The sequence below is a fragment of the Lolium rigidum genome, chromosome 6 (assembly GCF_022539505.1).
Source record: "Lolium rigidum isolate FL_2022 chromosome 6, APGP_CSIRO_Lrig_0.1, whole genome shotgun sequence".
Taxonomy (NCBI): domain Eukaryota; kingdom Viridiplantae; phylum Streptophyta; class Magnoliopsida; order Poales; family Poaceae; genus Lolium; species Lolium rigidum.
The window spans coordinates 68870596-68893546 of record NC_061513.1 but is presented as its reverse complement, the minus strand read 5'-3'; the positions used below and the strand labels follow the sequence as shown (position 1 = coordinate 68893546).

Genomic DNA, 22951 nt, shown 5'->3' with positions numbered 1-22951 from the left:
GGAGGAACAAATGTAATATATTTATTCAGTATATACTTGTTTTTTAGGACAGTGTTTACCACTGTTAATCTTAAAAGTTATTGGTAGGAAGGAGTCAGCTGACTATATGCCTTAAAATGTATGCTAGCCACTTTTCGAAATTTTTAGTTCTTCAGTTCAGTCCTAGTGGTTACTGAGATTTTCCACATCTGTGGTTTTTTTTTTTTTAAATTGCAAAGCAGTCCGTAGTTATGTGAGTTGCTGAGGCAGGAAACAATGTATCTTATAGGAGATAGAACTATCTGTTGTTAGCTTTTTTCCAACAGTTATGTTCTTAGCTAGATGCCCCAATTTTATACCTTTGGTTTTCTTTGATGTTCTGATTTTATTTCCTATATACCTGTATAAAGTACAGTTAGGCCCAATGGGACTATATAAGAGAGAAACTAGTAAAATAATGTAAGACAAACTGGTTTAGCATTTACATTGGAACTGTAATATTCCCTAATTTGGACAGGTCGATACAAACTTTGACACTAGCAATGTTTTTTTTTGTATGGCCATTAATGTTGTGGTTGCTGTCAGATTTAGTAAAACAATTTGAAGAAGTTATATGTGAATCCTGATAGATATAGATGGTGATGCCCATACTTTTAATAAGTAGCAACACACGAAATTTATATTGTTGTCATCTTCTTGTATGCGTAAATTAGTATCTACATTTCTGACCTTATGAGGTAGGTTGGAAAATAGACGCCATGCGCATTAAAACTTAAGTTGAAGCATTCGGATGTCGAATATGTAACTTTGCAGGCACATTGAGGCTTAAAACAGTTACTAGTACATTTTTTGCATCAAAAGAATCTGATGCCATTTCAACATGGTGTCGCCTTCCTCTTTTGGGTTAATTTCTCATTTTCCCATCACATTTTACCTACTAATGGTGAAATAAAAAATTACCATGGTAGTTCCATACATGAAATAAAAAAAATTAGCAGTATTGAGTATTGATGTTCTCAATTGATTAGAATGTTTGTGAGCTCGTCTTTGTGAGAGCCTGAGAGGGACATATGTCTGCTCCTCCCATAGCAGACGCGGCTTCTTCTCTTCAGTGGTTGGAGCTTGGCTAGCTCAGTGGAGCGGGTCACCATTGGTTGTGTTAGTATGGCTGTCATCCTTTTGTGGTCTTCGATGAATCTGATGGTACAGAATTATTTTGTATTTCAGGTTAGTTTTTCCTAAATGTTGAATTAGATATGGCAGCGGAAGTACCTATCCATCTGAGCCGAGAAACAGAATCAGAAAGATAGAGTGCGTTGTTTCTATTTTACCGAATCCACTAGAATTACGATGCAGGTACCAACACAGGCTAGGCATATGCTATTTTCCAATGCCTTTGGAGATATTTGGAATATATGGCAGTCCAACACGGTAGCAGCAGCAACCTAGAACATTAGTAGGCTTCATCATGGAGAGAAAACAATGTGTTATCTGAACTCCAAAGTAACAGCTATATCAGACGGCAATCCAACCAACAAACTTGCAGCGATAAAACGCCATCAGATTCAGCACACCGTGTACCACATATGACATATAATTCAGGGACATGATTCAACGAAACAGATTACAGCAAGCAGATTGAGTAATCACGTTCACATAGGCACGGTGCAGTGAAACCTAATCAGTTAAGCAGCATAGAGCATCAGTACTACGAAAGTTCCAGTTCTGCAAATGCATCTGCTACTACATTATTCAGACAGAGACGGCGATTGTGCTTGGAGGGAGCGAAATCAAGCCTGCGCCTTGTCGTCGGCGGCGACGGGCTCCGGCTGGGGCTGGGCCTGCGCCGGGGTGAGCGCCTTCTTGATGGAGACGGCGTGGATCTCGGCCATGTGGGGCGCCAGCGCGGTGTTGACCATCCGGTGCCGCTCCAGCAGCCGCTTCCCCTCGATCTCGAACTGCTGGACCAATGCCTCAAATTTGAAGAAGAAAACAAACACACGGAAGGTGTCAAATTGGCAACTTGAGTCGCACTTTGAAGCTTAAAATAGTTGCATGTTTTCATCTGAACAATCGGCTGGTACAGGATTATTTTGTATTTCAGGTTGCTAGTGTGCTCATTACTGATCTTCCTCTTTTATCACTTTCTATTTTACCTAGTAGTGTTCAAATGTTCTGGCTAAAAATAATAAGCCACAAGTTCCTTTAGTGTGAAGTTAATACTGCTAAATTAACTAATGTAAGATGGGTTTGTGCACAGGTGTCTTTAGCAGTTCGAGGCAGAAGCAGCTTATCTCTGAATGATGTGCAGCCTGGAATGCAACCCTTACAATCTATGTCCGTGTCTACATCTACTGCAGCTGTCTTGCGGAATCATCTAGTAATATGCTAACTGTGGTGTATCACATCATCTATCTAATAGTATCTACGTGTCAACTGAAGTCTGAAACGTTTTGGGTTATTTCGGCAGTGCCGGCCTTGATAATCGATGGTAATCGACCTCCAGTTTGAGTTAGTGCTGACGCCAAATTATGGTTTGCCAATGCCTGGTTTTGACTTTTGAGTACATCTGACATGTTTTGCACTACCTGTCAATCCCGTGTTTGTCCTTGTTAGAGAAGGACACGAGCTCTGGAGAGCCGGGGTTGCATGCGTACGCACTTCGGATGTGGACCGCACGCTAAGATTTTCTTGTATTGCAATACTAGCTCTCTACGTGTTGTACTCCAACCCCTGTACTATATATACTAGATTTAAATATGCTCCTTGGCGCACGAGCCCGTGAAATTCGCAACGATTTACATTTTATACAACGATGATAAAAACAAGTTGGAAAATGGTAATAGGTTTCTTTGATTTTACAAAACAAAGTATACAAGATAAAATTAGAATAATGCACACAAAATCATGAACAGAATAGCAAAACTTTATATACAATAAGGGAAATAGAAGAATATTATTATAGTAACTAAAGAAACATCAAAAACAACATCTACAAAAGCTGCTTATGGGCGTTGTCGTGGCATGGTTTTTAGAGGCCACAACACAGGAAAATCGTAGATTTAATATGTACTTGCACCACCAAAACTTAACACCCCTGCAAATGTGCATCACCAAAACTTAACACCACTGCAAATGAAAAGATAATCAACCAACAGTTAAATGTGAGCCAGATATAAGAAACGGTAAGAGAAGAAGATTAGCTCATGTTTGATACAACAGAGTATTGTAATCTTAGCAATTTCTCAATAAAGAGAAGATAATAAATTACCATTCAACTTGTATACGAGATTGCCTTAAAACCATCATAGCTATTGGGATGCCTTGAAACCATCAATAGCCATTGGGCTAACACGAAATGAATTTATCCAATTGAAGGAAACAATGCATTCACACTAAGAATAGTTTGGGAAACCAACAAGCAATCAGACATTCTAAGTCAAAGGACATGGTATAAAACAGGAAGTCTTCCATTTATATGATCAGCAACAGGCAAAGCACTTCCATCAGCTTCGCTAATTGGTTCAAACTTTACCATAACCTGCAAAATTTATGTGGAATGAAGTAAAGAAATTATTCCACAACTTATGTCTTTCAAAATACAAATGTACAGCTAGAGTTTTTGTATTATAAAAATGAATACAGCTGCCTAAGACATAACCAATGCCACGTCTTTTAAATCAAATGCACATACATGTAAAATAATTTAATTTTCCATGCTACAATACTTCAAATGTCCATGCGGTTGGATTTTGGTGTGGTTCCAAGAACTAAAAATGATGGTGGGATCAAAACATCTTCCATCAAGAATTTAAGCATACAAAAAGAATCCATGGAGAATCTCTCCAAACAGAGAGAAGATCAACAATTGAACGCACAAGCAGGAGCAAATGATTACCATCAGCACATAAAAGGAGGAATGCAAGCAACATACATATCGACTTGTACTGCTGACTTATTATATTTGAAGTTCATAAATTATCCTAGCAATTTGATATAGGAAAAGAAGAGATGCGGGTATAGGAAAAGAAGAGATGCAAGCTACTGATACCGAGGAATCAGGAAAGCATGCAGATTACGACAAATTAGATTAACATGTATATAAGTGGTGGAGGATCATCTGTTCTAGAAAATACACAATAAATCAAAGAAAATCATCTTCACAGAAGGTCTGAATTAAGATATCCCAAGCTTGAATATGGTGTTCTTGGTTAATGCATGCACTAAAGACAATACCTTACCTGGTAAGCAATCAAAGAACCGCGGATACATCAAGGGAAAACATCAGAAATATATGGAAAAACAAAGCAAAGAAAAGGGTCATCCAGTACCTTTGTTTTCTCAAACAGCCATTGGGCATTGAACTCGTCCCTCTGACCTTGGTCGCATTTCACCAAGAAAAGAAGTTGGTGAGAAATTTTGCTGCGAGGGAAATTGCCTTAAACATCTGTAATAAATAATTTATTTTTCAGGAATAAACTCCTCGTAATTATTTCATCAAAATTGAATGCACAAAGTTAATTTTTTTTTGAACAAACTCATCTATGTTACTACCGTCAGTAATCTCACCCTTGAATATTCAAGTGGTACATGTCTTCTAGATGTACTCAAGGATTCTTGACATGTATAACGGAATTTTGACATGCTCAATCATCTTGGGAAAAAAATTCCTTGCACGTTTAAGCATGTTTACCTAGCACATATCACTGCATACTTCCTCGCTAACATATATACAACAGATTCCCTTCTTTCCTAGTTGTCCTGGTAAAAATCTGAGTCTACAGTATTGTTCATGATCTAAACTGTGTCATTGCTCATATACACTATGTTACTACCACAATTTATTCATCTCCTCTGACAATAAAGTTTAAAATTTTATTTAGTTCATCACCTTTCTTTTAAAGGCTCACATGAACATGACAATACCTATGGCCATAATATGGTGACTGTAAAACTAAAATTGTTTGTTCATATGCCCAAAATATGAGAAGAGCAGGAACGAATCGACCACGGAGGCCAGAATGGGAGCAGGAAAAATCATCTAGGAATGTGGTGTTTCAGATTGCTATAGGCTAAATAGTGATGCCAAATAACAGTCCCCAAAACCAAAGCTGCAAGCAAGAAGCAGAAATTTCAGGCAAAAAAAACACCATCAACAGCCACCAAATTACAAACCAAGCACACCCCAAACAATTAACACTCATATTTAATAGATTTTAGATCAAAACTAATGACCTGGCAAATCCTCAACAACACTTACCTTGGCCAAGCAGATGTTCCAGCCGGTACATGTGGAATAAAAATTCTCAGAGCTTGATCGAATATGGCAGGATTAATTACATTTGTAGAGATAATAGCAACTTTCTCATCTTTCTCGTCAAACACGTCAACTGAGAGATGAGCTCAACAAATGCGGGTGGCCAACCTAAAACGAAAGCAGTATTCACTGAACAACTGATGCTAGTATGTCACTGATTTACATATTATTCAAAAATTTAACACCTAGACATAACAGCTATTTATGAATTATACAGAACAGGTCCCACAAACCTTCATAATATGACAGATTCTAGACCCGATGTCATACTTTCTCAAAGCGAGAACATTTGTGTTCCCTAGTTCCTAGCTTTCCAGGAGTAAAGATTTGCAGAAAACCTTCACTCAATTTTCCTAGCATAATTATTCAGATTATGACCCTGGAGAATTCATATACATGGATGCTAATGCTGACATTATCCTGGCAGCAAACTGACTCAAATAGCAACATGAATAAGAAATTTAAACATGACATGTATCTGCATATTTTCTAACTCAGTGCACTCCCTAGATTTTAGGACAGATAAATAATATTTAGATCGAAACAAAGGTGATATGAGATTTCATCAGATACTACTCAGATATTCTAGTTGAGAGTCTGATATTTACAATACTGATACAAACAACATGTAAATACGGTTGATCAAATGCGACTATTTTCTCGAGTTCATTATATCTAAGACAATTCCGGGATATGACAGTAGCATGGCATAGCGCGTATTGAAACAAAATGGTTAAATATGTTGTTCTAGGAAAGGGAGTGGCCCTTTCCGTCAAAAAAAGGGAGTGTCTCTTCTTTGTAAGGACGGCTCAGTAATCTCTGGTGCTCAAAATCTAAATCTGTATTGTCAAGTAAGACCTGAAGTACTGAAAATAGTATATGAGTATGCAGCGATAAACAAAAGTAGTATTGATGCTCAGGAACAATATCTGTTGCAAATCCCCAACAATGAAATCTTATATTTTCTCATGTAATAAAATTTCACAACAGCATTGGTAGCGTCTCCAAACAAATAGTGCATCCAACAATCTGGAAGATTAAGTATGTTGGATACGTTATCCTACATATTATCAGCACCAAATGCACCACAACACTTAAACTAATTACATTAAGGAAGCATTTGACAGAGTGGCATAGCTTGTACTTTCTGAGTGTGGTTTGAGGAGGTTGTAAGCAACAACATTTAAACTAATTACAGTAAGGAGACATTTGAGGGGGTAGCATATCTACTTTCTGGCCATGGTTGGCGGGGGCTATCATCACATTTCTGCTGTGCTCCTACTGGTAGGGATGGAAAAGCATGGGGCGAAGGCAAGGAAGCCGTACCAGCTGGACGATGGAAGCACAGATGTTGTTGCCTGTCGTTGCTACTTCTAATGGTGCTCCAGTAGGGGCTATATAGAGTAGGGACTAACAGCAAGATAAATACATCTACAGCAGTGGTCGACACAAGGACAAATAGAAATTGCAAGTTATTACTTGAGTTAGCTCACCAACCAACTTAGGTCCGTTTTTTTTTATGTTCTGTCAACCAAACGATCAAATAAGCTCGGAACAAAATATGAAAGCAACCTTGTGTTAACTGTCGAAGACGTAGTAGATGGGGCAGGGGAGGGTTTGGATCATCAACAATATTAGGTACCTTCACAAACACAATGAGCTCCACCAACAATCCTAACAAAAAAAATTAAGCAACAATTTAGGCAGTAGTACGGAAATAGCTATACTTGGTGAATAGACAACAAAAGAAATCTAAGGGCATGAAAGCAACAACGAAGCAAGAGGTAAGATCAAATGAATCAAATGCATTGATGCCTTTTCCATAAAAGCAACAATGAAGCAAGACAAATATTTGGTGCTACATTGACATAGGACCGAATTAAACAACCATAAGCATAGCAAGCTAGTAGTACACTCTTATTTATAAGTTGTATAAAACAAGCAGTCAGTTAGCAACTTCAGATATAAAGAGAACCACTGAGGATGGACTGGAAACTTAATTCTGATGTTTCTTTGAACCTTATTAGTGCCTTTTCGACATGTACTGGAACATGGCTTTACTCAAACATTTGGGCAATGAGGTTGCTTCATCAAGATAGAAAGAGGGGAACTAAATATTTACAGAGGCATGTTAGGTAACTAATTGGAACCAAAACGTCAACCATGATATAGCAGGGATTTCAGTAATTAAAACGAAAAGTAAAAAACCTAGGATCTTGAGAGAAAATCAGAGAACCTGAAAGGAGGGAACCTGAACGATCTGAGCCTTCTAGTGATCATTTTCTCTGCAATCAAAAAAATGCTACTGATAAGCTTAATCATGCAACCAGATGCATCAAGCAGCACCGCGAAATACTAAGCACTTCATGAACATAAATGAACACACAGTTCAATCACTTGAGAAATTAACCGAACAAAATATGGCTCATTAAAATAACCTTTGTCTTCTTCTTTAGAAAAATCCTCCCAGATGTGCATGACAGTAAATAATTCACATCATCTATCTAATACTCCCTCTGTTCCATTCTATAGTGCCTATTGTTTTTTGGCACGGAAATTAGCGCAAGAGTATTTTTTGCACAAGACCCCTAGCTGAACGATTTGAGATCAACGTAAAACTTGGGAAATCCATATATTCCTAACTTACCATAACAATTTTGGAAGCTGAACGACTTGGGAGCTGAACGGGGAGGGGGTAATTGAAAAAAAGCTAAGCTAAAACCTTATATTCTGAAACAAATGCCAAAAATCTATAGGCACTATAGAAAGGAACGGAGGGAGTAGTATCTACGTGTCAACTGAAGTCTGAAACGTTTTGGGTTATTTCGGCAGTGCCGGCCTTGATAATCGATGGTAATCGACCTCCAGTTTGAGTTAGTGCTGACGCCAAATTATGGTTTGCCAATGCCTGGTTTTGACTTTTGAGTACATCTGACATGTTTTGCACTACCTGTCAATCCCGTGTTTGTCCTTGTTAGAGAAGGACACGAGCTCTGGAGAGCCGGGGTTGCATGCGTAGGCACTTCGGATGTGGACCGCACCACGCTAAGATTTTCTTGTATTGCAATACTAGCTCTCTACGTGTTGTACTCCAACCCCTGTACTATATATATACGCATCAATACAGATCCAAGGCATCGCGGTTCAGCAGCCTTGACAGTACCTCCGTTTTCCACTAGCAACTTCACGGAGCTACATGACCAGCCGCCGGTGCCTACCGTCATCCCTGGTACCGGCACCTCCTCTGGAAGACGACGACCTACTCCATGAGATCCTACTTCGCCTGCCTCCACACCGGTCTGATCTCCTGCGTGCCTCGCTCGTCTGCAAGCGCTGGCGGCGTCTCGCGTCCGACTCCCAGTTTATCCACCGCTTCCATCTCCACCACCGGAGGCCTCCCCTCCTCGGCCTATTTTCGAAACCTGGCTGGGGCATTACCTTCACACCAATGCTGGACTCACCCTGCCACATACCTCCCGAGCGCTTACTACGGCTCAACAATTGGCTGGGCTGGGATTTGGTCGAGTGCCGCCACGGACGCATGCTCCTCCTCAACGGGCGGAACCATCAAGTCATAGTGTGGGACCCCATCACCAATGACCGCATCCTCGTGGACTTTCCACCAGAGTTCTACATAATCTACACCGTGGCGGTGCTATGTTCTGCCAACGACAAGGGTCACGTCCATGGTAGCTGTCACTCGTGGCCTTTTAAAGTGATCCTTCTGGGCACCTATGTCGGCAAGGGTGATCAAACCGTCACGGTTGTTTACTCCTCCGACACCGGTTTATGGGGATATAGGGGTATTTGTATGGGTATTTCCAGTTCGAGCACACTTGTTGGTAGCACCCTTTACTGGTCGAGTGGCAGTGTCATAATTGCATTTGACAGAGGCTAGCTGCGACCGAGAAGCCTTTTAGGGTGAAACATGGTGACAGTGTTCAGATCATCCAGGCGGAGGATGGAGGTCTTGGCTTGGCTGCTTTCCGGGGTGCTAACTACAACGAACGCTGCCTTGAAATATGGGAGAGGGATCCTAATCCTTATGGAGATGCTACATGGGTGTTGAGGAAGTCCGTTATACCGCAGAAGATATTTGGGAATTACATGGTGAATCCACATGTAGTGCAATACGTTGAGGATGTTCATGCAATTTTTGTACGGTTGCAATCATATGTTTTCATGGTTCAACTTGAGTCAATGCAGTCTAAGGAACTTTTTAGAAGCAAAAGTGATTATATGGGCACCTATCATCCATTCACAAGTTTCTATACGAAGGTAATCGCTTGTACTTTTGACGCATGGCTAGCAAATCCATTATTTTCTATACATGGTTGCTAGAATAACTTTATTGTACTTCAAAAGTGTCACTACCATCTTGAATTTCCGCATAAACTTTTAAGTTATAGCCTCATTGTTTTCTATGTAATCAACTTGAACGGCACTAGCTCGAAGGAATTACCATGCACCTTAGTTTACTATGGTTCTCTATATAAAGTGCATAGTTTTTTTTAGCATGAACCACACCACAGGTGGAAATCGACAACTAACTAGGATGTGCTTGAACCGGTGCATTTTATATGTCAAATGGAAAACTTCATTGGCACATTTGGGGGAACAAATGTAATATATTTATTTAGTATATATACTTGTTTCTTTAGGACAGTGTTTACCACTGTTGATCTTAAATGTGATTGGTAGGAAGGATCAGCTGACTATACGAGAACGGATATTTAGAGCTCGTGCGATAGGGAGCTCGTTTTTTGAAAGATTCAAAAATGGTGCTTTGAAGTTTCAAAAAAATCGTACCAAAAAATAAAATGTGTAGGAAAAAAATATAATCTATCAATTTTCGAACCTTCCAAATCTGTCATTTTTTTCATTTTTTAAAGCCTAAAATATAAGGTATTTCGGGTTAAGATTGTGCCTGTTGGTAGAGCACAACGTTATCTATGTCTAGAATGTTTTATAGAATTTTTGAAGCTTTAAAATTAAGTTCTCAATTGGAAAAAATACTGAGCTCCATTACACCCGAGCTCCAAAGCAAATTTCTGCTGACTATATGCCTTAAAATGTATGTTAGACATTTTTTTTTTGGATTTTTTTAGTTCTTCTGTTCAGTCCTTGTGGTTACTGACATTTTCCACATCTGAGGTTTTTTTAATCTTGCAACGCAGTCCGCATTTATGTGAGTTGATGAGTTAGGAAGCAATGTATCTTATAGGACATGGAATTATCTGTTGTTAGCTTTTTTCATCACTTATGTTCTTAGCTAGATGCCCCAATTTTATACCTTCGGTTTTCTTTGATGTTCTGATTTTTCTTTCCTATATACTTGTATAAAGTACAGTTAGGTTTTATCTAAAAAGTACTTCTTCGGCCTTGTCGAACTATATAGGAGAGAAACTAGTAAAATATTGTAAGACAAACTGGTTTAGCATTTACATTGACACTAGCAAAAAAAATTGTATGTCCATCAATGCCGTGGTTGCTGTCAGATTTAGTAAAATAAATAATGAAGTTATATATGAATGCCTGATAGATATAAGATCCATGCAGAACTCCAAAATCCATTTATTTTCTATGCAGATTGCTGGAATAACTTCTATGTACCCTTGTACTTTCAATATGAACTTCACACTAAAGAACTTGTGGCACAATATTTTTAGCCAGGACATGGCATTGCCTTTCTCTTTCGCATCAATTTATTATTTTTCCAATTACATTTTACCTACTAATGCTGAAATTATTTTGCCTTAAGTATACACAAGTTTCATAAGTGTGGCGCTAATACTTCTGATTGAACTCATGAGATGGGTTTGTGCAGGTAACTCGAGAGAAGTTTGAAGCTGAATCAGCTTACAGGTGTAATACAATGTGGAATACTAACTCTCGTGGACTATGACCATATATTTTAGTAGTTGTAAACTTGACTTGTAGAAATGTGCCCACTCTGGTTTTATTTTCAGAATTTATGTAATCCTCTCCGAAATGCTTCCATCAATTAGCAGTGTTGGGTATTGATGTTCTCAATCGATTAGAATGTGTGAGCTCCTCTTTGTGGGAGCATCCCGGTCTGCTCCTCCCATCGCAGACGTGACTTCTTCTCTTCGCCAGTAGTGGGAGGCTAGCTCGGTGGAGCGGGTCACCGTTGGTTGTGTTAGTACGGTTGTCGTCTTTTTGTGGTTTTCGATGAGTTGTCAATGTGGCTCTGTTGTGTCGGTGTTCATGTGGATTCTGCCTGCTTGTATCGGTTTTCACCTGATTTTCCTATAATTTTTTTTTGCAGGAAAACCATCGATATTTTATTCCTCCAACACAGCTTACAGTCAGCTAAAACTACCTCCAGATCTACCTTTATTAGCCAAACAATTTGCAACCCTATTTTATTCACGTACAATTTTCATGAGGCTAAGACTCATAAGACGCTTCACTTCGTTGATCAGACGACAATACTGAGACCTAAGACACCTACTCAATTAACAGGAGATGGAATAATATTTCTATTGTTAGCCATTTTTATGAAGTTCTGTTGTTAGTTGGGTGCCGCTGTTTTATTTCTACGAGCTCTAATGGCGGTATCCTCTACTTGTGTCCAATACTGTAGGGTTATATCGGACCATTTACGAGATAAACCAGTAATATAATATGAGACCATTGATCTGTGTAGTAGGTGATGTCACATCGTAGAACTAGGATTTTACATGTCAATGCACACCAGCAATATTACTTTTCGTATGAACAATAATTTTGTGGTTGCTGATGCCCATAGATATAAAATCATATGCTCGATCTTCTTGTACATGTGCATACTCCAATGGTACTGATTTTATAGCATGAGCTGTAGAAACAAACACAATGAAGGTGTGTCAGATTGGGAACTTGATTTGCACATTGAAGCTTAAAAGTAGTTTCATGTTTTCATCTAAAAATCTGATGGTACAGAATTATTTTATATTTCAGGTTGCTAGTGTGTTCATACTCATCTTTCTCTTCATGATGTTGTATCACTTTCTAATACTGTTTTACCTAGTATTGTCCAAATGTTCTGGCTAAAAATATTTTGCCACGAATTCCTTTAGTGTGAAGTTCATATTGACAGTACAGGGGTACATAAAAGTTATTCCCTCAATGGATATAGAAAACAAATGGATTTTGGAGTTCTGTATGGAACTACCATTGTAGTGTATTTTATTTTATTTTGTATACTGCTACAGTATATATTTTTCAGCATGAGCCAGATAACATTTATCAACAACAAACAAACTAGAAAATACTTGAACTGGAGTATTTTCATATGTCAAATGCAAAACTTACGGGAGATAACATAATATTTCTGTTAGCGATTTTACAACATCTTTGTTGTTAGGTAAACGCCACAAATTTATATGTTTGGTTCCTATACTTGTGTACATATAATACAGTTAGGTCCTGTCGGACTATATACAAGAAAAACTAGTGAAGTAATATCGGACCAACTGATTTCTGGACCTTGCATACCTTCTTCTTAGCTAGCATTTACACTTAAACTGTATATTCGATATACAGTTTGACGCTGGCAGAGTTTTTTTTTTTGTATAACCATAAATTTTGTGCTTGGCATCAGATTTAGCAAACTATTTGATGACGTTTTGAACCCTAATAGATATAAAATGCTAGATAACTGATATAAAATGATCATGTACATACTTTAGTAAGCAACAATAAAAGAAATTTTCATTGTTGTCATCTTCTTGTATATATAAATTATCATTTGGTAGTGTATATGTATATATTGCTAGGTTACTTATTTTGTAGCATGGGCCAAGTTTAAAATTGACAACAGACAGATGAAAGGTTTAGGATGAAGCATCTGGTATGTCTCAAATCTGTAACTGGACTGTCATATTGAAGGTTAAAACTAGTTACATTTTCTTATCTACAGAACCTGACGTCGTCAAGATGGATTTGCCTTCCTCTTTACCTTCTTCTTTCGCGGTAAATTTTAATTTTCTAATTACCTAGTAAGGGTGAAATGATCATCTGGCTTGAAATATACATAAGTTTCATGAGTGTGAAGTTAATGCAGCTGATTGACCTAATGAGATGGGTTTGTGCACAGATACCTTAAGAGAGTATAGTTTGAAGCCGAAGCAGCTTGTATGATGACTCTTGGCCATCTATTGTAGTTGTCAAGTTAACTGACTCCCTTGAAATTATCTAATATGCACACTCCAGCGTTATTTCCAGCTATCTTATATGCAATTGGCAGCTGAACTCTGAAATTCATGGATCATTTCGCCAGGGTTGAGTTTTAACCTTTTCCAACGATTAGAATCAGGTCAAATCTTGTACTCTCTCCATCCATAAAAGGATATTGGAGATTTTTCCTAAATTCGGATGTACCTATACACTAAAAAAGTGTCTAGAAGATACATGTAAATTTAGACAAATTTGAGGAATCCTTTTACAGACATAGAAGAGCTGAATTAGATACGACAGACGAAGCGGCCGGCCTATCCATCTTCTGAGCCAAGAATAGAATTAGAGAGATCGACATAGTGGCGTTGTTTCCACTAATAAAACTATGATGCAGATACCAACACAGGCTAGGCATCTGCTATTCCAATAGCTTGGAAACAATTGGAAGATATGGCAATCCATCCGGTAGCACCAACCTGGAACATATATGTGTAGGTAGGCTTTGGGGAGAAAAAACAATGTGTCATCTGAACCCCTAAGTAACAGGTAGATTAGACAGCAATCCAAGTAACGAACTTGCAGCGAGAAACGTAATCAGAATCAGCACACCGTGTACCATATATGGCATAATTCAGGGACATGATGCAACGCGGTCTCAATGAAACCCATTACAGCAAGCAGACAGTGAAATCCAATCAGTTAAGCAGCATAGAGCATCAGTACTACGGAAGTTCCAGTTCTGCAAATGCATCTGCTACTACATTATTCAGGCAGAGACGATTGTGCTTGGACCTTGGAGCGAGCGAAATCAAGGCTGCGCCTTTTCAGCGGCGGCAGGCTCCGGCTGGGGCTGGGCCTGCGCCGGGGTGAGCGCCTTCTTGATGGAGACGGCGTGGATCTCGGCCATGTGGGGCGCCAGCGCGGTGTTGACCATCCGGTGCCGCTCCAGCAGCCGCTTCCCCTCGAACTTGTCCGACACCACCTCGATCTCGTAGCTCGCGCCGCATCTTCGCACCAATCAATCAATCGAACCACATCAAGACTACCAATCGAAGAAGCGTAGAGAGAAAAGAAAGGAAAAGTTTCGGCGGATTTGTGTGGGCTGCTTACCCGCCGGATGTATCGGTGACCACCTGAAAATCGTAGCAAGAACAGCAGTTAGGGTTTAAGGCGGAGAAGGCACATGGCGGAAGTGGTTTAGGGGGATGGGAAGGAGGCTTACGAGATGGGCCGGGCTGAGGGCGGCGGCGACGGCGGCCTCCACGTCCTCCTTGGTGACGCCCATGGCTGGCGAAGCGGCGGCTCCCTGTCCTCTCGGTCTCTGTCTGTTCCGGCGGAGCGAAGGCAAGACTTCCAGTTTGGCCTGCCCCCGTTTATCTACCTTGTTCAACTTGCCAGGAATAATATTTCAGATGTGGTCTCGGTCTCTGCAGAATCACGAATTTGCCCGTCACGATGTTCTCTTCTTTTTTCCCCGAGGGAATCACGATGTTCTGTTTGTTTTTCGAGGAGCCGTAGTGGGCTAGGAATCGAATAATTCGTCATTTTCCATGGCTGGGGAATTTCACAGAACATCAGGTAATTCAGAATTGCAGCGCTGAGATAACATCGCTTCTAAGCATCAAGCAACAGTTCGAAGAAGCAAAAGATTCCAGCTAGACTGCAAGACCACGCTAGATGCAGCGGATGGTAGATTTTACCAATCTATGCACCTAGATTACACCATATTAGTATAACAAAACGCTCACAGCACTTGTAAGTGTGCAAGACCACATACTATTAACCCAAGCAAGATTGATAGTGCAACACATAACACATAATCCATATCATCAGCTCAGTCAATAAATTCAAACACAAGGAGCTGTTACACAATTGTATCACAGGCTAAGACTACAGTCCAACAATGATAGTGCAACAGATAACGCACAATCCATTTCATCAGCTGACCAAATGCACATCATTCATAGTTGGCAATCAGCAGGATCCTCCCATCAAACTTCATGGCTCATGCAGTTCGCAGGGGCGGAGAAACCAATATAACACCATCTCCTCGGACAAAAAGGAAGGGGATGGTACGCCTGGTAGTCTGCCAAATGTACAGTATTTGCAAGTAGTTAGTATACCAACATATTCCTGACAAATTTAAAGATAAGCTTATCTTGAATAATTACATAGGAGTACATCCAAAACAAGTCATTCATAAAGCTCCAGGGTTATTAAAGATTCAAATAACTATTCCCTCATGATATTCAATGGATAAAACGCCACACTGTATCAGACTCGTAGAGCTCCAGGATGTTAAAGATTCAACAAGCATTGCCCTTGTATGATATTTAGTGGATAATAATGTCAGAAATCCATGGGTGCAAGGATATTTTGGCGTGCCTTAAGCAATATTACTCGTACATTTCAGCGTGCCTTAGGCAATATTACTCATACATTTCAAATACACATGCTGAACAAAGCCCTAAATTGTCGATTTGCATGCAACAATTGCCATCATTTATCCCTGGCGGACTGTGTTGGACATTCCTAACATGAGCTCCATAAGTGTTGACATCACAACGTAATCATAAAATAATAACAAAAGGTCAAAAACTTACCCGCACTATTTCTTCATATGTTTCATCGTCGATTTCAACAGTTGTTACAATCTCCTCAACATCTCCAAGGATCATGTTTAAGTGCTGATCATATGCCTGGGCAACAAGGGAGACATCAGCAACTATCATTCCACGATGCCTTACATGTATTAACAGCAAAAACATTGCAGAGCAGCGCAACATAGGATTGCAACATGCACATCATATATATAACGTTGTGATCCCGATAATTCTCAACAAATTAGTAAACAAAAATCACCATGTTGCCAAAGGCATACTTAAAATAACAATCACATACACCCGGAACTCATCCCATGCTACCAACAAACCTGCTATCCCTCGCAGTCCCTCCTGTTATTGAAATGGTTGTCATTATATATGTCAAATCTCTACCAACGCATTTTTCTGTTATAATGCACACAAACATACCAAACCTTTTACATCGCAGTACACATAAACTGACACATTTGGATCACTTCAGGTATGAAGCACAGTGAGGACATTTAGAGAAAACAGTGGGGATATGACCTAAACAGCAAAAAAAGAAAGGAGATGAAAATGGGAGCCTAAAAACTCCTCTCCTTGTGCATCGCGAATCACTGCCAATGTAACCAGTGTTACAAAGAAACCTGTTGAATGCCCTATGTTTTATGTTATTGAAATGCTTATTTTTTTTCTTCATGGAATTGCTACCATGGAATCTTTCTGTTCTTACACATGAACGCATTAAGATCCTAAATTACATTAGGCATAAACTAACACATTTAGTTCGCATTTGCTTCAGTGACGACAGTATTAAAAGCAGCGAGGATATAAGACCTAAACAAACAAAAGGGGGACAAAATCGGGAGCCTAAAAGCTCCTCCTAGCACATAGCGAATCACTGCAGGCCAGTGTAACCAGTGTTACAAAGAAACCTGTTGAACGCCCTGTGTTTCATGTTATTGAAATGCTTATATTTGTCTTTGTGGAATTCCTACCATGATGTATTTCTGTTCTTGCACATGGACGCATTATAACCTCCTAAATTACATTAGGAATAAACCTGACACATTTAATTCGCGTTTGCTTCAGTGATGACATTATTAAAAGCAGCGAGGATATAAGACCTAAACAAACAAAAAGGGGACGGAATCGGGAGCCTAAAAGCTCCTCCTCCTCCTCCTCGCGCATAACGAATCGCTGCAGGCCAGTGTAACCAGGAATTTGTTCCATCCCCAGTGAACCACAAACAGGGCGCAGCCGCGCAGGCAACAACAAGCAATCTGAAGAGAATCGGGAGTGCTTACATGGAGCTTGCCGCGGAGCTCGCGGTCGGAGCGGAGCTTGACGTAGATGCGCTCGTCGAGGCTGAGCCTTATCAGATCCAGCGGCTCCTTCACCGCGATCTCCTCCTCCGCCGACGCCATCGCCTCCGCCGACGCTTCTACTGCTGTCGCTCTCCGGAACTAAGACCTAAACCCTAGCTTCCGCCTACCCAATCGAACTCGCCGTCGGCGCTCCGGAGATGCTCGCGGTTTTGGGTGGATGGCTGGATGCCCTGCTGCGTGCTGGGCCTTTGGTTTAACGGGCTTTCTCTGTGCGCCTAGAAGGGGCCACGTCAAGGCGCAATATCACCCGGGCATGTGTTCACGGGCCTGGTGGGCTTATTTTAAGCCCAAGTTTGACGTTCCAGCTAACGATAAAAAAAGGGCTAAGCCCAAACTTACACATAAAAAGGCTAATCCGAAATTAGGGTTTCATGGTAAAGATTAATGAACAGGGTTTATGTTTTAGGACATATCGACTCAAAAAAAAAGTTTTAGAACCTGAATTAAGCTCTGAGCGGAACTTCCCTAAAAACAATACCGAGTAGAACAATTCATTGACATCTTCATATGAAGATATAGATCATGGAAGAACCATATGCGGGCCATTAACTGGTATGGATCATAAAAGATCAAGGCCACTTGAAGATTATAGCTTCGAGTCGGAGTTGTCGAGGATAAGTGATGGTTGCCTAGCTCGATATAGGATTTTCAGTATCTTCTTCAAGAGTTCTTTCATCATTTTTCTTATTTGTGAAGCTAGGCACTTTGCGTTCTTGCTCTGTGGTTAGAAGGCATGTATGATGTATTACGACATCTATTGTTTACATAATCAATTATGTTTAAGAAATACACTCGACATCACGATGTGGATAGCCGCTTCCTTGGCGGTATTGCTCCACCATGTTAATTCGATCCCTATGAACTCGCCTTCCAAGAAGTTAAAAAGCCAAAGTTGGCAGACTTTCTCATGCGGCCACACTGGTGGTAGAGAGATCTTAAATTCGGGGATCGTGAGAACTGAATTTCCTAGCAATTTAAGCTAAGAAAAAAGAATCCCGCCATAGCATTCCGGCCCTAGCAACAACAATACAACCACCACCATGACAACATCTGAACTCTAGACTCTTCAAAAGCGATGACTCCAAGAAGTGAACGGTGCACCAACGCCGTCGTCGCGGATCAAAGATCTTAGGTTTTCACACTGAAGATAGTCCGCGCATTTAAAACAATACCTTCAACAAGATCATTGCCAGGCACAACCAATTAAGGCCAGACCTTGGATCTTCATCCTGAATGGAAGGACTCTGAACTTCACATGTGTGTGCCACTTACACTTTCATACTGCTGCTGCAAGCCCAGAACACCAAGCAAGTTCCTCACCAGCGCATAGACTTTGACCTCCATTGCTAGACCTCCCAATCTGGCCATCATGATATTCTCCGCCTCTGACTTCACCCAGGATCAAAGTCACTGTATGGCGAGAAAGAACAGAGCATCGTGATGCTCCCTCCGAAATCAAACCGTCGGAATAAACGCATGGGTGCGCACGACCGAATACCACCATGTCCGGCAAACTCCAGGCAATATGTGCACTGTTACACTGGCCGGTGATGCATCTCGGCCAGATCAAAGAAGGACACACTCAGGCAGATCTTCATCTTCGCGCAAGAGGAACCCTAGGACAACCACCTTTATTCAAAGAAGCCGCGCCAACAACCCCCACGCCATCGGCCGACAGCAGAGGAGGAGACAACGTGTCGCGATTGAGGAAGTCAACCTGCTCGGCTACAGGCGTGGTGGGAACGGCCCAAGCAACCGACTCGGCCCAGATCAAGCCTCCGCTGCCACCGGAACCCCAGCGCCGCCGTAGGCCACCGCCGGCCGGCAAACCTCCGTGTCGCCCACCGCAACTCTCCTCTAAAGTTCACCCAACCCCGCCGACACCTCCCCCCCCCCCCCCCAAATGCCCCTCTCCTGCCCTCCGCCTTTGGCGAGAAGGGTGCCGCCACCGCCGCCGGCGAGGGCAGCGGCAGCAGCCAAGCGGGGCCGGAGAGGGGCGGACTGGAGGCGGCGGCACAGATCCTCCGGGATCGCTCGAGCGGGGGCGACCCGGTAGGTTAGGAGGAGGCGGTGGCTAGATTAGGAGGTTAGATCAAATTGTAAAAGACCCAAGTCGTTTACTGTATCCGTTTCGAATTAGTTGTTGCACCTTAGCTTAGATTTGATCTACATTCGTGTTTCAGTGCATAGGTTCACTTATTTTTAAGAAACCCGAGACAACTAATTTAGAACTGACAAAGTACTTTCTAAGAAAAAAGAAACTAACCCGAGACTTCTAGTTCACAGCACCACTTACACAGGTCATTTTCTTCCCTGTCACGGGCGTACATTGAGCCTCTTCCGTTCAACTAAATTATGATCAAGATTGTTCTGTTCTGAAGCTGCACTTGTTGTTTTACATATGCTTATCTAGAGCTACAGAAGAAAACAACGGGTCAGACTGATCTTTGATTCTTTGTTCCATTTTGCTACCTCGCCGCTTGTCGTCCTCTCTGTATCTTGTCCCTATCGTCGTCTTGCTTCTGGACCCTTCCAAATCCGAATTAAGATCGAACTACCGCTGTCCGCCCAGATTTGTTTTATCCACGCATGACATGAAACATATTGAACGCCATCCATCCGATGATCCACGCCCGACTACGTACATCCACACGGCTTTTTATGCGCAGATAATCCTTGGCCGGCGCATTCAGATGTCATCAGCGTGGGGCAGTTAGCTAGTTGTACCCGATCGGTTGACAGGTGACGGATATATGCATTTGTATTGCCCCGTTGACAAATCTGCTCCATTAAGGGCATCTCCAACCGGGTGACCCATCCCACGCCCTCGCGTCTGGATGGTCTAGCCGGACAAAAACCTGGCCCAGCGCGCGGACCCATCCCTAAAACGGATGCCCGCGGCGTCCGGATCGACGCAAACTCGGCCCAAATCTTGGCCGGGTTTGCGTGGCCGCGGACGCGAAAGGCTGGTCGCTCGCGTCCGCACCTGGCCCGCGTGTCATAGGCACAAACAATATTTTTCATTAAAGAGATTCATTACATTTTTTTTTAGCTACTACTTCTATCCTAAATACGTACGGGGCCGGCGGCTCGCCGGCGACACCTCGCCGGCTCGCCGTCGGGCCGTGGATTTCACTCGACGCGGGCGGCCCGTACGCGTGAGGATTCCACCCGGCCTACGGGCCGGGTGGCGCGTCGGCCGGCGGCGCGGGCGGCGGCAGCTTGGGCGGAGGCCATCATCCTCCTCCTTCCGTCCGCGCACCTCGGGCGCGCTCGCGCTCCGCCTCTCGCGGCGGAATCATCCGCTTCCCGCATAGCTCCACCTCTCCGCGAGCGGCGCGTTCCACGGCGGTGCGCGCCTCCGGGCGGACGCGGGCGGGGGCCCGGGCCTCGTGGTTCTCCCCGCCGCCGGCGCATGCGCTCTTGCCGGCCGCGCTCCGCCGACTCGGCATCCTCCCGGGCGCGCCGCTCGGCGACCGGCATCTCGATGAGGTGACGGGCTGCTCGCATAGCGAGCGGCTCGTTCTTCCGGCCGAGGAGGTCGCCTAGCGCGGCGGCGGCCGGCCCGCCGGATGCCCTCGTGCTCCTTCGTCACGCGCGTGAGGTCGGCGAGACGCTCCTCGATGGCGGCGTTGATGTTCGCAGCGAGGTCCTCCTCGGCGACGGGCTCCTCCGCGGCGGCCGCCCCCTCCTCCGCGGCCGCGTACCAGCCGTCCGCGGTCTCGTGCCAGCCCTCCGCGGCCGCCTCCACCATCTCGGCGTCACCGGCCTTCTTTGCCGCCGCCTCGGCAGCGACGCGGAGCGCCTCGTCGGCGGCGACCCACCGCGAGTCCGCGCGCTCCTCCTCCTCCGTCCGCGGGAACTCGGCCCGGGCGGCGAGGAGAGCTTGGCCCATGTGGCCTGCAGGGTGCGCGGCATGGCGCCGGAGAAGGTGGAGGGAGAGAACGGTGATGCGGTCTGTGTGAGACCGCCGCCGTCTTTTATAGCCGGCGGTCTGGCGGAAACTTGGGCGCGAGCGCGCGCCAATGGCGTTTTCGCGCGCGGGAACCTTGGTGCGTGCGGGATCTTTCCCGCGCGTTCCACCGCCCACCATAGATGTCCCGTCGAGGCCTGCCATGGCGCAGCGCCGCGCAACGAAGACGAACCACGTGGCGTCTCTTTGGGTCTCCGCGTTGGGCGCCGCGTGCGACCCAAACGGACACGGGGACGCGGGGCGCTGTCCGCGTGTCCGGGCGGCTACGCAAACGGCCCAAAACGAACGGCCCAGCGCGTCCGTTTGGATCGGCCGGTTGGAGATGCCCTAAGTTAAGTTTCTTTGTGCTTCGTTTGGACATACGGCTCGTTCTTCTTGGATGGATGGATCTCACCCGAAAGTTTCGAGCTTTCTCGGGTGTGCTGCAAACGTTTACTTGATGCTAGCTGACGTTGAACGGAGCGAAAGGCAGCTAGGAGTAGCGTCGGTACGTCGTGGAAAGGGGAGAAGAGTGGTGCTACAAAGATACAGGAGGATGAAACCAACACATCTTTCACTCTGACGAACGGCAAGATTGGACGTGACGAGCAAAAGCCCGTGCCTTTCAAAAGAAAGCAGCGGGTTAGCTAGCTTCTCCGCGTAGAAGCATTGACAGAGAAACGAGATGATGGATGGATGACTGAAGTAAAACATCTGCAAATTTATGCCCATTTTCTCCTCTGTGATTGCTGACGCATGATTAGGGTGTCAAGTGAGATCCCATATAAATTCCACTTGTAGTGCATTTTGCTTTTTATAGTTTAAACTTTAACACCATAATTTGAACTAAAATAATAAAATACACTAAAAGTGAAATCCTGGTGGGATCACAACTCACCATGCGCATGATTCGTCCGTGCACCCGGTTTAATTATTCGCGTGCACTCCTCCCGGTCTCCGGCGAGGTCCTGGCCTTACCTCCATCGGGCACTGCGGCTGCGTCAGCCCTATCGTCGGCGAGTTCTGCATCCATCCACGCGTCTCATCTTCCTCCTCGATGCATGCACGAGCGACACGACAGACAGGCGGAGGTACTTGGTGTCGATCGTATACACCGCCCGTTGCGGTGTATAGGATTTGCCGGCACAACCCCACGCTGATGGTGGGTCCAGGAGAGCAGTATCAACCGAGACGTCTGTGGGATTCTTCGCCGGTGGGGACTCTGGTAACAACATCACGACAAAACTACCCTCATTCACTCCAACCTTTTGGAAAGAATACTTTGTTGGTCTGTTGACCATTTGACAATCAAACGGTCTTTGCTACAAATTCAGCTCTATAGGATTAAAGGGGCATGTCGTTACAATTATGTGTTTTTCCAAGTCCCAACGTTTGTAAATCCGAAAAATCAAAGAGGCCCTCAAATTCTAACAATCTGCTGAAGTTGAAAAGGCATGATTACTGTCGAATGATAATGGTAATTTAATTGAAATTGCGGCTGAGTATGATAACATCGTTTGAGTGCTTGTATGCAAGTTATGTTTTTAAG

The 22951-nt window shown here is 43.2% G+C and overlaps 2 protein-coding genes and 2 long non-coding RNA genes across 5 annotated transcripts; all 4 read right to left on the bottom strand.

The window, feature by feature from the left end:
* Positions 1 to 3220: 3220 nt before the first annotated feature.
* On the bottom strand, positions 3221 to 4385 carry LOC124661216. The gene is made up of 2 exons (XR_006990126.1): positions 4311 to 4385; positions 3221 to 3520 (listed from the first exon to the last, which is right to left on the bottom strand). It is a non-coding gene; the product is annotated as an uncharacterized LOC124661216 (long non-coding RNA).
* Positions 4386 to 4982: 597 nt separating this feature from the next.
* On the bottom strand, positions 4983 to 7644 carry LOC124661215. 2 transcript variants are annotated; one of them, XR_006990125.1, is made up of 4 exons: positions 7533 to 7644; positions 5530 to 6970; positions 5240 to 5404; positions 4983 to 5090 (listed from the first exon to the last, which is right to left on the bottom strand). It is a non-coding gene; the product is annotated as an uncharacterized LOC124661215 (long non-coding RNA). The 2 variants fall into 2 exon arrangements; XR_006990124.1 differs by having other exon boundaries at positions 4990 to 5404.
* A 6424-nt stretch (positions 7645 to 14068) lies between these two features.
* LOC124661214 (protein BOLA2-like) lies at positions 14069 to 14820 on the bottom strand. The gene is made up of 3 exons (XM_047199076.1): positions 14700 to 14820; positions 14588 to 14610; positions 14069 to 14484 (listed from the first exon to the last, which is right to left on the bottom strand). Exons 1-3 carry the CDS (start codon positions 14760 to 14762, stop codon positions 14286 to 14288), a joined length of 285 nt encoding a protein of 94 aa, XP_047055032.1. The 5' UTR covers positions 14763 to 14820; the 3' UTR covers positions 14069 to 14285.
* A 431-nt stretch (positions 14821 to 15251) lies between these two features.
* LOC124665496 (sm-like protein LSM3B) lies at positions 15252 to 17585 on the bottom strand. Its single transcript, XM_047202904.1, has 3 exons — positions 17370 to 17585; positions 16081 to 16176; positions 15252 to 15563 (listed from the first exon to the last, which is right to left on the bottom strand). Exons 1-3 carry the CDS (start codon positions 17487 to 17489, stop codon positions 15483 to 15485), a joined length of 297 nt encoding a protein of 98 aa, XP_047058860.1. The 5' UTR covers positions 17490 to 17585; the 3' UTR covers positions 15252 to 15482.
* Positions 17586 to 22951: the final 5366 nt, after the last annotated feature.

Bases quoted from the DNA above. Each gene is read 5' to 3' on its own strand.
- LOC124661214 (XM_047199076.1), bottom strand. From the start codon at position 14,762: ATGGGCGTCACCAAGGAGGACGTGGAGGCCGCCGTCGCCGCCGCCCTC. The intron at 14,611-14,699 runs GTAAGCCTCCTT...TACGATTTTCAG, and splicing joins CCCTCAGCCCGGCCCATCTC to GTGGTCACCGATACATCCGG. The intron at 14,485-14,587 runs GTAAGCAGCCCA...ATTGGTGCGAAG, and splicing joins GTCACCGATACATCCGGCGG to ATGCGGCGCGAGCTACGAGA.
- LOC124665496 (XM_047202904.1), bottom strand. From the start codon at position 17,489: ATGGCGTCGGCGGAGGAGGAGATCGCGGTGAAGGAGCCGCTGGATCTG. The intron at 16,177-17,369 runs GTAAGCACTCCC...CTTGTTGCCCAG, and splicing joins AGCTCCGCGGCAAGCTCCAT to GCATATGATCAGCACTTAAA. The intron at 15,564-16,080 runs GTAAGTTTTTGA...TACATTTGGCAG, and splicing joins CATATGAAGAAATAGTGCGG to ACTACCAGGCGTACCATCCC.